The sequence below is a fragment of the Antrostomus carolinensis genome, unplaced genomic scaffold (assembly GCF_000700745.2).
Source record: "Antrostomus carolinensis isolate BGI_N321 unplaced genomic scaffold, ASM70074v2 scaffold2951, whole genome shotgun sequence".
Taxonomy (NCBI): Eukaryota; Metazoa; Chordata; class Aves; order Caprimulgiformes; family Caprimulgidae; genus Antrostomus; species Antrostomus carolinensis.
Window position 1 is genome coordinate 57,672 of NW_010291829.1, and position 13,507 is coordinate 71,178.

Genomic DNA, 13,507 nt, shown 5'->3' on the forward strand with positions numbered 1-13,507 from the left:
CTTTTTAGTGCTAAGGCAAGTAAGCTTTAGAGGTCTCATGTGAAGTAATCAAGGTTATGCAGGGTGAGTGGCACAGTTTAAAGTAATCCACATTTACTCTGACTCCTGATTCACTTTTGTAATGCTGGTTCAAGTTGCTTCCTCCCAATCAATGTGCATAATTCTTCCCTTAGTTGTTTATTGATTTACTCAATGAATTGAATAAAAATGTAGCACTCGTTAGTTGAGATCCTTACACAGTATCTATACAATTACCTAGATTCTTAGCTAGTACATATTAACACAGTTGAATCACATTCAGTTAGTCTAAACTAATTTACAGCAGAGGTTTCACCCTTCTGAATGATAATTCTGTTTCTTGGTGCACATGGTTCTTTCACAGTCCTAATTCTGACAAAATGCTAAGAGAAGCCAAATTAATTTTTGTTTTGTTTCATTTTTAAATTGGAATCTCTTTTTTTCCTTCACAAATTGTCTGTTATTATTATTCATTATGTGTCCTTTGATGAAAAATGATACATGAAGAATGGTTTCTATTACTGAATTATTTTTGCACATCATGCTTAATTCTGCAAATGAAGCAGATAAAATCAATGAGGCTCAGTTAAGGACTAAAACTAATTTTGAAAGCTAATTATTTTCACAAGGGAGACTCTTGAAGACTATAAATTAGGAGGTTGCTATTCTAAGATGTTTTGTCTTCAGCTGAGTTAGTTGCATCTCCAGGAGTAAGAGGGGAACGGGAACAAACCTGAGGCCAACCAGTTCCCTAGCTGAAGGTATAGCTGTTCAAGTGGAGTTGCATAGCTATTTTTGAAACAGGCCAAAGTAGTTTAATGTTTCCTTATCTGCTTTTAAAATAAATATGCATCCATGGTTCCACTTTGAATGCAGAAATAAAGGGAAGCACAAGACCCAAAATGTTACCCATTGAACCCTTTTCATTACCATGGTGACTGAGATCAGCCTTTGTGTGGAGGTTCACTTCAAAGATGCTTTATTAATGTTGTAAACAAATTGCAAGAGTCAGAACCACTCCTAGGTTAAAGTCTGATAACATGTGATCCGCTGAGGTAGAAACAGACTTGATAGAATAAGAAAGGCAGAAAAGCCACTAATCCAATCTCAAAGTGAGTGTCCTGTGTGATCTGCGGTCCACAGATCCCCTTGGGACCATGTGAGGACCAGAAACATAGTCAGGTCCAACTTTGTAGAGCAGTGTCCAATCCCAGTGTGAACTTGGCCCTTTAGCTGTGTGGAACCTGCTTGTTGACCTCAAATACTGGTGTTCATAAACCATGTTGTATGGTTTCTATTTCAGATAATTTTTAGAAGTACAGAAATGCATTTTTCTTCTTGTTTCTATATTGTCTATATGTCTATTTCTAAGAGAATCTAACTTTCTACATAAAGAGAAATGAAAATATTGTGCCAAGCAAGCAAACACTTCAAAAACATGTCTGAATGCATCTGTTCTTCCCTCAGATGTGTGTGTCAGGAATCTCCAGAGCTGCCTGAGGAAGGCAGATGTCTGATTCTCACAAGAACTTCTGGTCCTTTTGAAGGTCTCAGGCTGTTACTCATTTTTTGACTTGTTCAGATTCAACAAAGACCCAGGCAAAAAAGCTTCACCCAAAAAGCTACTGGGAGAGCATATAATTAATTGAGCCAAGGAAATATACTATGGACTCTGAGCAGCATGAACAGTTGCTGCCTGTTTTGACATTTTGCATACAGTGCTGGAACAGTGACGGCTATTTCAAGCTTCTGCTGAGATACTGATCGTTTCAGGCAGAAATAATTTTATTCTGAGTTGCATTTGTACAGGATGTAGTACAATGCGGTCCTCATTCACGATCAGGTAACAATGCAATACAGTAATAATAAAATTCAGTTGTGACTGTTTCTCTCTGCCTTTCTTCATTTTTCTTACTCCTTCACTCTTACTGCCTCTCCCCTTCTTATTATTCCTTTTCATCGGCTTACTAGACAAGAATATTGGTTGAGATTTCTCTCACACAATCAACTTGCCTGCTGGGAGGCTGCCACGGCACCTCACAGCTGTAATATCCCTGCTGGTGTTGTTTTACTCTCCTGACTCTGCACTGCAGGAGTCCTCAGGCAGGCCAGGTGAGATCTCAATGTTCCTTTGTGTCACTGGTGCCAAACAAAGTCTCTGGTCTCTTCTCATGCTCACTTTCTCAAAGTTCTCTTATTTTTCAATTTCTTGCCCAGATCCTGGATGAAACCATTCTCCAATACTAGATAGCAACACTTGCTAGCTGCATTGTTAGTTCCACATCACATTAAGCCTGTTTTTGTATAGGGGGCATCACATATGGTTTTAACCTCTACTGTTTCCCTGACCATTTTGTGCAGCTATCACAATGTGTTGAAAAGGAATGACACAATGTGGTTAGCTCTTTTCTTCAGTTTACTGTCTTGCAGTTGATTTTTTTCATAGGCTCAGCTGCTCCAGTAACATTAGAATCTCAGAGCACAAAGGAAGATAATTCCTGCAGGGGTATGGAGAAGAATTGTTAGGTCATGTTTAGGCCTGGAAATGACCAGGATGATATTTTTCCCATTATTTCCATGAGCCATTAATGTACCTGGCTTATAGCATATCGATCTGCATCTGTTGCTCCAGTTTTAGACATGAAGCACTCTTTATAGTTGTCAGTCTTGGTTATTAATATGCTCAAATTCTTAAAGAGGGATTTAATTTGCTTCCCAGGCTTTCTTTATGTACTGTGCATCTTTGTGTCACCATCCCTGCTGCTCTGAGCTCAGCAGATGGCTCTTTGTAAGCAGGTGGTATTTTTTCTTGCTATTGGAAGAAATATATTTACTGCTCATTCTGGCACTCATGAAAAAATTGTAAACTTTAAAGAGATATATTAAAAAAATATAAATAAAATGACTGTAAGAGTTATTGCCAAATTCATATTGGACCAAAGGCACCTATTCAAGTGATCAGCAGCCAGAAATAAAGTGTACAAGCCAAGAGCATTGAAAGAACCATTAAGAATGTTAAAAAAAATAAAAGAGGCAGATAAATCTCATAGTGTGATGAATGATAGCCAAGGAACATCTAATCATTTCTGGGTAGCATTTACTGAAATAACTCAACCAGACAAAAATGAAGAACATTAAAAAGATGGTGTAAAAATTATTGGAATGTTCTTTTTTTCTGACAATTTTTCATTAATCTTAAAGAAGGAATAAGGATTTATTTAAAACAAATTAAATTAAGTGGTGAGCACTACAATACAGTTCCTCTTGATCTTGGTATGGCTATAAAAACACAACGTTCTCAGCAACCGCATATTAAGGGTTATGGGGTGGGGGTGTTCTTTTGCAGTTCTCCAATCACCTCTCCCTAGTAAACCAACATGCAGAACAGTGGCTATGTTCAATTGGAAAATTGTTCCTTGCTGTAAGAAAATGCGAAATATTTGAAACATCTAGCAAATGAACATACAAAAGGCACAATAAACTATCAACACCATGTCTATAGGCTTCCATTCATTGATTAATCTGTCTGGATGTTTTGCTTTTAATGGCAATATGTCTGAAACTTCTTGGAGATAATTGAGTGATATGGAGGAAGTGGCTCTGTGCATATAGTGACAAACTGACTTTAAAAAAGGACTGTTTACCAACAGATTGGACCAAAGCTTGGCTTCTTCACTGTAAAAATACAAATTCTGTGGGGTCTTATCTCTTTTCTGTTTGTGTCCTCTAAGGAAGAATAGACTGCTTCATTTTTCTAGAACTCTATTGTTGTTATCAGAGTTATAGCAAGATAATCTAGCGATCTAAAAGCTCTGTGGAATGTCTTTTCCATGAAAGAGAGAACATAAGACCATATTCTCTCTGTGTGTAACACATAAAAACAGATGGAACATGCATTTTTTTAAGCCAGATTCTAGTCAGTAAATGCTTTCAGATTTGAGCTGGTTCTTAAGGATCAGGGAGCAGATGGCTTAAAACTCAGAGCTGGATGCAATGAAATTTGGTTTTAGGACTTGAAATTTAAGTGCAAGCTGGGTTAACTATTCATTTTGATTCAGGTATATCACATGTTATGAACATGCTCTAAGATCACGGAGCTGGCTGCTCAGTGAGCAAGAAGTTATTTGTTATGAGCAAATGAGTATTAACAATTTAAATGTTTCTCTCTGCTTGAATAGTAAATAGAGTTCACTGATGTGCTGTTGCTGGCTGGTCCTGCAGACACTTAACACGTTGTTGTAATGTTCCTTTGGGACTCAATTACTTCTTTGCTGCTGGGCCATTTCTACAGAAGTGTGACAGGGCAACTTGTTGCTATTGTTCATTTCTAACCATATACAAACCACTCTGGACATAGTACTGGCAGATGTGTTCAGCTGTCACAAACTCCCTTTGTGACAGCTGAAGGAAGGTGATAGGAAATTGTAGTCAGTCTGGTGCCTCTGCAAAATCTTTGCTTTGCATGTAGCTCCATTTCCTACCCACTTTTTAGCAATGTAAACCAATGATCAAGAAACAAATACATTTCTTACTTTCTCCTTTTTTCCAGGTTTCAGAAACACTGATCCAGAAGCTGAATGAAAACTTGGTCTATTTTGAGTTGAAGCCAGGGGTTCGAATCCTTGTCCATGCTGCCCATTTAACAGCAGGTCAGTATCCTTTTTCTGTGTACACCCTCTCTGTTGCTCTGTAGCACAGCAAGCAATATATTCCTTGATTGTAGTACTGTGCTATCAGCTGTATTTTAAACATTTCTTGTTTTTATGTCACAAGAAGAACTCAGTGTATGGGCAGACATTAAAAAGCCTGCTCTACCTCCCTTTTCTTTATCATGCCAAAAAGATATAGTGGCTTTTGCATTTACAGCTAATCCTTTTGTTTACTTATGTGCAAGAATTTACTGTTGTTCTTGGAAATGCAGTATAAATAGCAGTAGAAATTTATACTTCTTGTCTGTCTCTGAAATATTCAACAGCTAAGCAGCACTGTGGCATACTCAGCCTGGATCACACACTGCAAAGGTTACCAGCTAGCCTTGGATATATTCAAATATTCTAGAGTCAACGAATATTCAAAGCAAATAAGCACAGTTCAGAAGTTGTTTAGCATTCTGAAAGACTAGAGTTAATTTACATATGCACGAACATAAGATTAGGCAGTTTGGACTTTAACTAATCCTATCTCAAAATAAACCATCTCCAAAGATGTACAGCCTGGAGAAAAGAAGGCTCCAGGGAGACCTTATTGTGGCATTCCAGTACCTGAAGGGGCTACAAGAAGGCTGGGGAGAGCGACTTTTTACAAGGTCAGGTAGTGACAGAACAAGGGGTAATGGCTTTAAACTGGACGAGGGCAGATTTAGATTAGACATTAGGAATAAATTGTTTTCTGTGAGGGTGGTCAGACACTGGCACAGGTTGCCCAGAGAAGTTGTGGATGCCCCCTCTCTGGAAGTGTTCAAGGCCAGGTTGCGTGAGACTTTGAGCAACCTGGTCTAGTGGAAGGTGTCCCTGCTCATGGCAGTGGGGTTGGGACTAGATGATTTTTAAGGTCCCTTCCAACCCAAACCATTCTATGAAAGTCACGATATTTAATTACATGTGTCTCTGTCTATTCTAAATGCTAAACCCTCATTTCACAGCACAGACCCTATAAAACCATTACAAGAGATGGGGCAAACAAATCCCTGCTCAGGATTCTTAGGAATTCCTTTTCTTCAGGAGCTGCTGATAATTCTGATCAGTTGGATGATAATTCTGATCAGTTGGTATCAGCTTATTTTGCTAACTTGTAAACTAAAAGCTGCAGTTCACTTGTACCAGCAAACTGCTCTACAAAAAACTTTCTGTGGTATCAGTAAGTCTACCCAAGCTGGAGTCCGTCCAGGTGCTGCCTTGTCCATAAAGGAAAGGAAAAAGAGACTGTTAAGAAAGGGTGTAACTTGACTGCAGTTAAATCCCCAAAGAAGAAAGCCTTGGTGTTTGCAATATTTTATTTTTCCTAAACAGAACTTGCTAATATCTGCCCTGGGAGTATTGCTGCATGGTTCTGCTTTCCATTAGCTGTGGAACAGATGATCAAATGCTTAGTTTTAGACATGTTAGAAACAAAAGCATAAAAAATCAGAGATGCAGCACAGCTGAGTAATCTCTAAAGGGAAAAAAAAAAAAAAAAAACAAACCCCACAACAGCTTGAGAAGGCAGTTTGTTTGATTTTTTTTTTTTTTCCTCCTGTAGGTTGTAAAAAAATGTAATAGACATATGACACAGAATTGTGTGACTTTACATTTAAAATTTAAATTAATGTACATTTTATATACATTCAATTCCTGCTCCGGCAGGGGCATTGGACTAGATGATCTTTTGAGGTCCCTTCCAATCCCTAACATTCTGTGATTCTGTGATTCATATTCATGTTCTTATTAGAGAAGCAATCCTTGACCTGAATTTTCAGTGATGTCCAGTGATACTATCTGTACTTTCAGAAGATGCTCAGTGCCCATCTCTTAAAAGAAACATATCTGAAAGTATCTTAATGTGAGCTTCATACATGGAGTTGCTCATAATTTTAAAAATTTTTTTATGAGCATTTACTCTGCCAATGCACATGGCTGTTTTCCATTTTGATCAATGTTCATTAAAGTCAAGATCAAATCCCAGATTAAAATTTACACATGAGTACTCTGGCCCTGAATATGCTGTAGGCCTTTTCTAAAAAAAAAAAAAAAAAAATAGTTAGAAAGAATCAGATGTTCCTGGGAAAGGCTTAACTTTACCTCTTGTTACTGAAGGGACATTCCTGATTTCATCTAATCCCTAATATTCTGTGATTCTGTGATTCATGTAGTGAAAACAGGTGACACTTAAAATCACATATCCATACATGATCTTTGTGCTTACCAAAAATACACATTTTTATTTGTATGTACACACACATCAAGAATGAGTAATTTTTGTCCATAACAGATGCAAACACTCATTTGTCCTGCAAGGTAGGCTTTGTTGTACTTCCCTTCAAAGCTGCTGGTGAGGTGTGAGTGATTGTTGTAACTGCCTTCACAATGTCCTATAGGAACACTACGGAATTTTGTCTCTCACAGAAATATGATTCGGTAAGAATGCAAAATGAGTCTGAACTGCCAAACTAGATATTAAAAAGTCCAGAGAGCAGCCACTGTGAGGTATTTGGGGACTATGGCTCCTTATCAAGCTGCAGAGGTCATGACTCATTTCCTTGTCTAAATAAAAGGCCCAATTTCATTACATCAAAACTTGGGAATAGTTTAGAATTTGACAAAACGCCAAAAGAGAGATTTACTTGACTGCTGAAAACTATTGTTTTTGTTGTCAAGGAAGAAGAATTGTCCTTTTAAAATCCAAGTTTTCATAAAAAAATCAAATTAAATAAAACAGAGAAACCTGGAACACAAACCAGCATGTGCAGCAGTCGCTAGAAAATCTCGGGTGATGCACGTGGCCCAGAGTTGCTGCTCTGGTCTGTGATATCCCTTCTTTCCCAGCCTTTTCACTATGACTCAGTGTTCGACTCTGGGCAGCTATGGGCTGTGGTTGACTGAACCATAAAGCTCAGCATGTGTTTTTGTAAGTGCGCATGTATGCATATCTATATCTACATTTATGTTCCATTGCCTCTGCACATGTATGTTTGTCCATGTGTGTGCGTTCCTGGTCATGCACCGCAGCAACTTCTGCAGCAAAGAAGCTGCAGGAATCAAAAGTGCAGGTATCTAAACTATCTTGGTGTGGATATTCAATCAGAACCTGTAGAAATGAGCCTGTGTGTGTGTTATATATGAGCGTATGCATTCCCTGGAGCACAGAAGAATGACCAGCATTGGCCTCAGCACATTTCACACCTCCGCCTTCTTTGTTCAGGCCACACTGGAGGAAGGATCAATTTATGGCAATTATGGACAACAGATTGCAATCCATTTATCATGTTCAATCCTTCCACACCAAACCAGTGTCCCCAACCCAACAGACAACAACCTCAACTCTAAAGCAGAGTAAAATATGCCAACATTCCTCACAAAGCAGTTAAATAGCTGTTTATTACCAGACTCTCCGCACAGCATTGTAACAAGAACATTGAGTGATGCTGAGCCTGAATCAGTTGGAGAGCCACTTTGTCATCCCACAGAACTGCAGAGACCCACAAAATACAGATGCAAAGAGGACAGAGTGGAGATGTGCAAGGAATTCATAGTAACAGATCATTTCACCCTGGTGCCTCACCTTCTTGAGGATAGCCTGCTTGATGTGGGAAGGAGAAGTTTTTTCACTTCTCTTTATAGATTTTGGCTTTATCAGGCTGAGTGTGACAGCTGAAAACGTGTGTGCATGTGATGTATGTGCATGTTTTGTTATGTCTTCTGGGTCTGGTTTAGGATGGCTTAATTCAGTGCATGTGAAGAGGGGCAAGAGAAGGAGGATGTGTATGGCAGCAGTTCAAGTTAACTTTCATTGCTTTGCAGATGAAGGTACTACCTATGCCTTGTTCTGTGTGTGACATGAGATAGAGACAGTCAGTGAGGATGTATTGGCTGTGTGCATTCATTCTGTGTAATGGCACAGCTACAGCTGCATGTCAGACTACAGTATGTTTTATTAGTGTCTGCATGAACAACTGACACTGCTGGACCTATGTGTATCCCTTTTCAGATGCTAGATGTCTTTCTGTTTATGTGTGTATGAGTGATGGAAATTGCATCCATTTAATGCAATTTACTTTGTATTTCTAGGAAAACCGTGCTTCTGTCTGTCTTGTGGCCTTATTTTGCAAGGGGTTATGCAAAGGTGGTGCACAAAACTCTGAAGAAAAACACAGAGGGACTTTTTGTTTGATTAGGGTTTTTTTTGTTTTGTTTTTTCTTGAGCCTGTGCACTCTCTGCACTTGTACGAGTGAGAGCAGGGCACCGGAGGAAAGGGAGTAGATGTTCAGAAGAGTAGGAAGGGGATAAAGGAAGAAACTGAAAATGTCAGACATGTGAGAAGAGCTTGCCATGGTAAGGCATGGATGCTGAGGGCAGTGTCTGTGAAGGGCACTGGACTTCTGGTCCAGAAGAAAGAGTACAATGATGAGCATTGTTGCTTTAGTAAAACTGAGGACCCCGTTGCTCATTATCCACTATGTATTGGGAGCTACTGAAACTAGCTCTAGGCAAAATAGAAAGAACATGTCAAGTTACTCATGGGTAGCTCCAGAATTATCCAGAAAATGCTAGTTTTGGTACCCAAGTGACCTTATTTGCACCTACCTTAGGTAATTGTCTGCAATATGAGAGAATATGTTTCAGGTAGTCCTGTAATAGGCCACGGAGGAGAGGTCTCTAAGGAGAAAGCTATGGGGCTTCAAATCAAAGGGTAGGTTGAGCAACACAAGTGGTCTGACCCCAGCTTTCTCCTCAGCTGGATTAGAAGTGGAGAAAAGTCCTGGAAACATGTGTACAGATGAGACCTGGGGCAGCTCTAACCTTCTCTCCCTCTCTTGCAGCTCCCTTGGTGGATCTCACTCCCAGTCACAGTGGTTCAGCTATGCTGATGCTCCTCTCTGTCGTTTTTGTGGGACTAGCCGTGTTTGTAATCTACAAGTTCAAAAGGTATGACCCTCCCTGAGCCATTTCCTTGTCCCCATTGCCCTTTCACAGAAGTGTTTGGGTTTTGTTTTTCTGGTTTTTCTTTTTTTGCAGTGATTTGTTTCTTGGTTTATAAAAGCTGATGCTATATCATCTGACAGAGTACCCCACAATGATGGTTTCTGTTAATGTTTTAGGAAGATTCCTGGCCTTAATATATATGCACAGATGCAGAATGAAAAAGATCAAGAAATGGTCAGTCCAGTCAGTCAGAGGGAAAGCATACCTAATGTCCCTCAAAGTGAGCTGATGAGCCCTGAGCAACTAGTAGATGAGAAGTTGGAAGTCCAGCCCATAGGTAAATAACTTGCAGCATCCCACAGCTGGTCAGACTCTGACTTGTAATTGGCTAACCCTTTTCTCAGCCTTCTCCCTTCCCATACTCCTGCACAGTCCTCCTCCCATCCTCTTCTGCTGCAGCATTAGTTTTTCTACAGGAAACCTTGCTAACTCTCCCCTCTCCCTCACTACCATGTAATGAAAGGGAGGGGAACACCTTTAGGCTTTTCTTTTCTCCTAGTTGCTCTGTGTAGATCCCTTCCCCTTCTCAAAAATCCTGCCCGCACTTAACTTGCGCTATAAGGCAATTTAATTTATTTTGCTGGGGCTGACATAGTTGTGGGGTTAAACTTCCCACCTGAGGCATATCCAGGAGAACTTCGGCCACTCTCACCTGGAAATGGAGGTGAGCAGTGATTTGGTAAGTCAGATCTAAAAGCTAAAAGTTCATTGATGTTCTGACTGCTATGAATTCATGCTGTGCCAGACCTTGTTGCCAGCGGCACTGCTAGCCTGGCTGATTCTCAGGGAAATTGAGCAAAACCTGGGATTTCAGGATTGGTCCTTGAACTGATTTCTCCCACAGGCCTCTGTGGTTAAAAATTTGCAAAGCTGGCTTTCATAGGACCTAAAGTGAATAACTTGAAGTGAGCATGCTGGGATCAGTCACGTTTGCTCGTGCCTATATGTTTTCTTTCACCCTGAGTATAGTAAAAGTGTTGGGTTGGAGCAGGGAGGTGCTGGTCATGCACAGCAGCAATTTCTACAGCAAAGGAGCTGCAGGAATCAAAAGTGCAGGTATCTAAACTAGCTTGGTGTGGATATCCAGCCTGGGGATGTGTTCTGCCAAAGCAAGCATTGCTTGAGCATTGCTTAGCTTCACTTGTGAGGTGACAATTCTGCAGGCCCAGACCAGAGATATGGTAAAGGACCCCTGCAAATAAGCACATGGACCTATTTTAGAGGAATTAAAGTTTATATCTATTCTGACTCAGACAGGAGTGAAGCATAGTAATAACTGATATCTCTTATTTGCACAATTTTATCAGCTTAACCAAACCTTAGATCCTACCTGAGGATGTTCCTAAATGGTATGGGAGTGTTTGCTAAAGCAGGCTTGGTGTCACAGCTACTGCAGAGTGGGAGCAAGCGGAAGGGCAATTAAAGTGAATGTGTTGTGCTAAGATTCTGGCCTGTGAAACAACCTGGGAGGAAAAAGAAGAAAGTCTCTTGAAACTAATGTCTAATCTGGAAGCCCTACTGCAATCAATACTGATCTCTCCTCACCCATTCACCAAGGAGAGATCTTGTAGCTATTAAACGCTTTTAAGCAGCTGTTCATCAGCAGATCTGGACATCCCTGCTTAGCAGAACACAGAATGGAGTGAGGGGACCAACCTTCCCATGTGGTGTTCCCCATACAGAGCAACCCCAGGCCACAGTCCAGAAACCAAGGAAAGGAAATGCAACCAAGGTAGTCTGGACAGAGGACTTCCAAAAGGCTTGTGGATCACCAAGAGGTTTCAAGCCAAGACCCGGAGCGGTGGGTCCTAAACTTTAACAATTATTTTTTTTCATTTGCTTTTCTTTCTTTTTCCCCTAGAAGCCTCCAAGCCAAAATTGATGTAAGATGCTAAGAGAGAAACACCCAATTTCAGGTCAAGAACTCTCTTTGTTAGATGGGCTTTTAGCTTCCCCTTTCTAAAATAATATAATGATTGTGGTTCATGCTGTTCCACAAGTAGGAAAACACATGTTTTCACAGGTCACTCAGACTGAAGTGGCAAGAGTCAGACACCTGCTAGCACTATTCAAAGTATCTTCAAAACTACTCTTGCTGGTGTTAGAAACTAATCTCTTGAAGCTTCTAGAACAAGAGCAGTCAAAAGCCAATTTTGGGGGTGTGTTTTTGTTTGGTGCAACTACGGAAAAATTTGCAATAGCCAGCATTTTGTGTGTTTCTCAACTGTGCTACTAGACACTGTTTTTAGCCAGAATTTGGCCTTTTGTTACTCCTTGGTTTGCACCTGTTTTTCACTAGCGAGCCTAAAAGGTAAACGTGTGGGATACATAGACTCAATTCACTATCAAAAGGAATCAGTCCAACAAACTTCCTAAGAGTGTTTCTCCATCCTACTAGTCAGATGAATGAGGAAACTGAATCGGAGCTCACTGACAAAATGAAAAGATATGGACCTAGTTGTGAACAGAATAGAAAGTGCAAAGGCTCTTCACTCTCCTATACAACCACCTCATCTGTTTCTGGAAATCAGCAATTTCTTTTTTTACGACATTGTTTTTCTTTTGAGAAAATGAAGCAAGACTGTAATTGGGTGTTTCTCTTTTTGTATGGTTGTTCAGAAGCCAGGTTTTTTCAACCCCTTTTACTAACATTCAAGGATCCTTCCTTGGAAGAATCTGAATGAATGTCCCTGGATCATTTAATTTTCTCTCCAAACTCTGGCAGCAAAAGACTGTATTTTCTGGATGCGAGTGGTTTAGACTCTTCTTTTGCAAATGCAAATCTTAAGGTTACTTACGAAATCTCCAATAACTTATAATTGCAAATTAGTTACACATTTCCTCTGAGGACTTCAACCCCTCCTTCCCTCCACCCCTCTGCTCTGGTCTCTCCCTTTTCTATTCAACATGGGTGAATCATCTTCATTAGCAAAGGAACAGGACATCACCTTCAGTGTTTTGAATGACAAGAAAAAATTTCTGGGAAGAACTTGTCAGTTTGGAACAGTTGAATCCTAAAAGCCTGCAATGCGATACTTTCATACATCTTCCTTGGCTAAACACACTTTTTATTTACTGACTTTTATTTTGTTCTTTCTTTGCTACAGGAAGTATTTCCACAGCTGCTGAGCCCCAGAGCACAAAAGAAATCCCTACCTATGTAAATGGTTGAATTGAGGACACCAATATAGATCTATATCTAAAAAAGAGGAGAGCTCACTGCATTTGGACTTTTTAATTCTTCAGATGACAAAGGGTTTTTAGCTTTAAGCCTGTGCATGTGGACATTATACTGAGACCATAGTGGAACTGCATTGTACAGGTGTTCAACTTTAGTGGGGGGTGGGGGGAGAGGAACTGGTACCACTATTCACTCCTGCAGCCCTTCCCCTCACCCCTCCACTCCTTTTTTTTCTGATCTGTCTCTAATTTGTAGAAAAGTCATAATTATATAGGCCAAGAATATGCATGGGGGTGTCTTCTTTAGGGAGAGGGGTGGGTTAGGATGTGGGGGGAGAAGGGCTGGGGGAGGTGGGAGGGGGTATTTAGGGTTCTTGGCTTTAGACTTAACTGCTCTTTTAGCACTTTTGCCTGCGGGAGGGCTAGCCGCCCCAGCAGACTTTCATAGGACACACAAAAAATCACACTGGAGTTTAAAGGCACTGAAAATATTCTTGGTCGGTCTGGTTTATGTCTTTGTTTGGACTCTGCCCTTCATTCCTCTAGCTGCAGCTGCTGTCTGTGCCCCACTGCTGTGTGGAGGCCAAGTACGAGTGTGGGCGATCCCAACCGCAAGGCCAGGCTCTTTCTT

The 13,507-nt window shown here is 40.3% G+C and overlaps 1 protein-coding gene across 1 annotated transcript in view; it reads left to right on the forward strand.

Annotated features, from left to right (window-relative positions):
* The window catches only part of LOC104531731 (VPS10 domain-containing receptor SorCS1), a gene marked incomplete at its 5' end in the record, with an annotated part of 69,422 nt that extends 56,268 nt beyond the window's left edge, over positions 1-13,154 (forward strand). The window contains 5 exon segments of the mRNA XM_010176722.1: positions 4,568-4,667; positions 9,534-9,639; positions 9,813-9,973; positions 11,379-11,497; positions 12,804-13,154. Coding sequence (XP_010175024.1) covers positions 4,568-4,667; positions 9,534-9,639; positions 9,813-9,973; positions 11,379-11,497; positions 12,804-12,860 — 543 coding nt within the window.
* Positions 13,155-13,507: the final 353 nt, after the last annotated feature.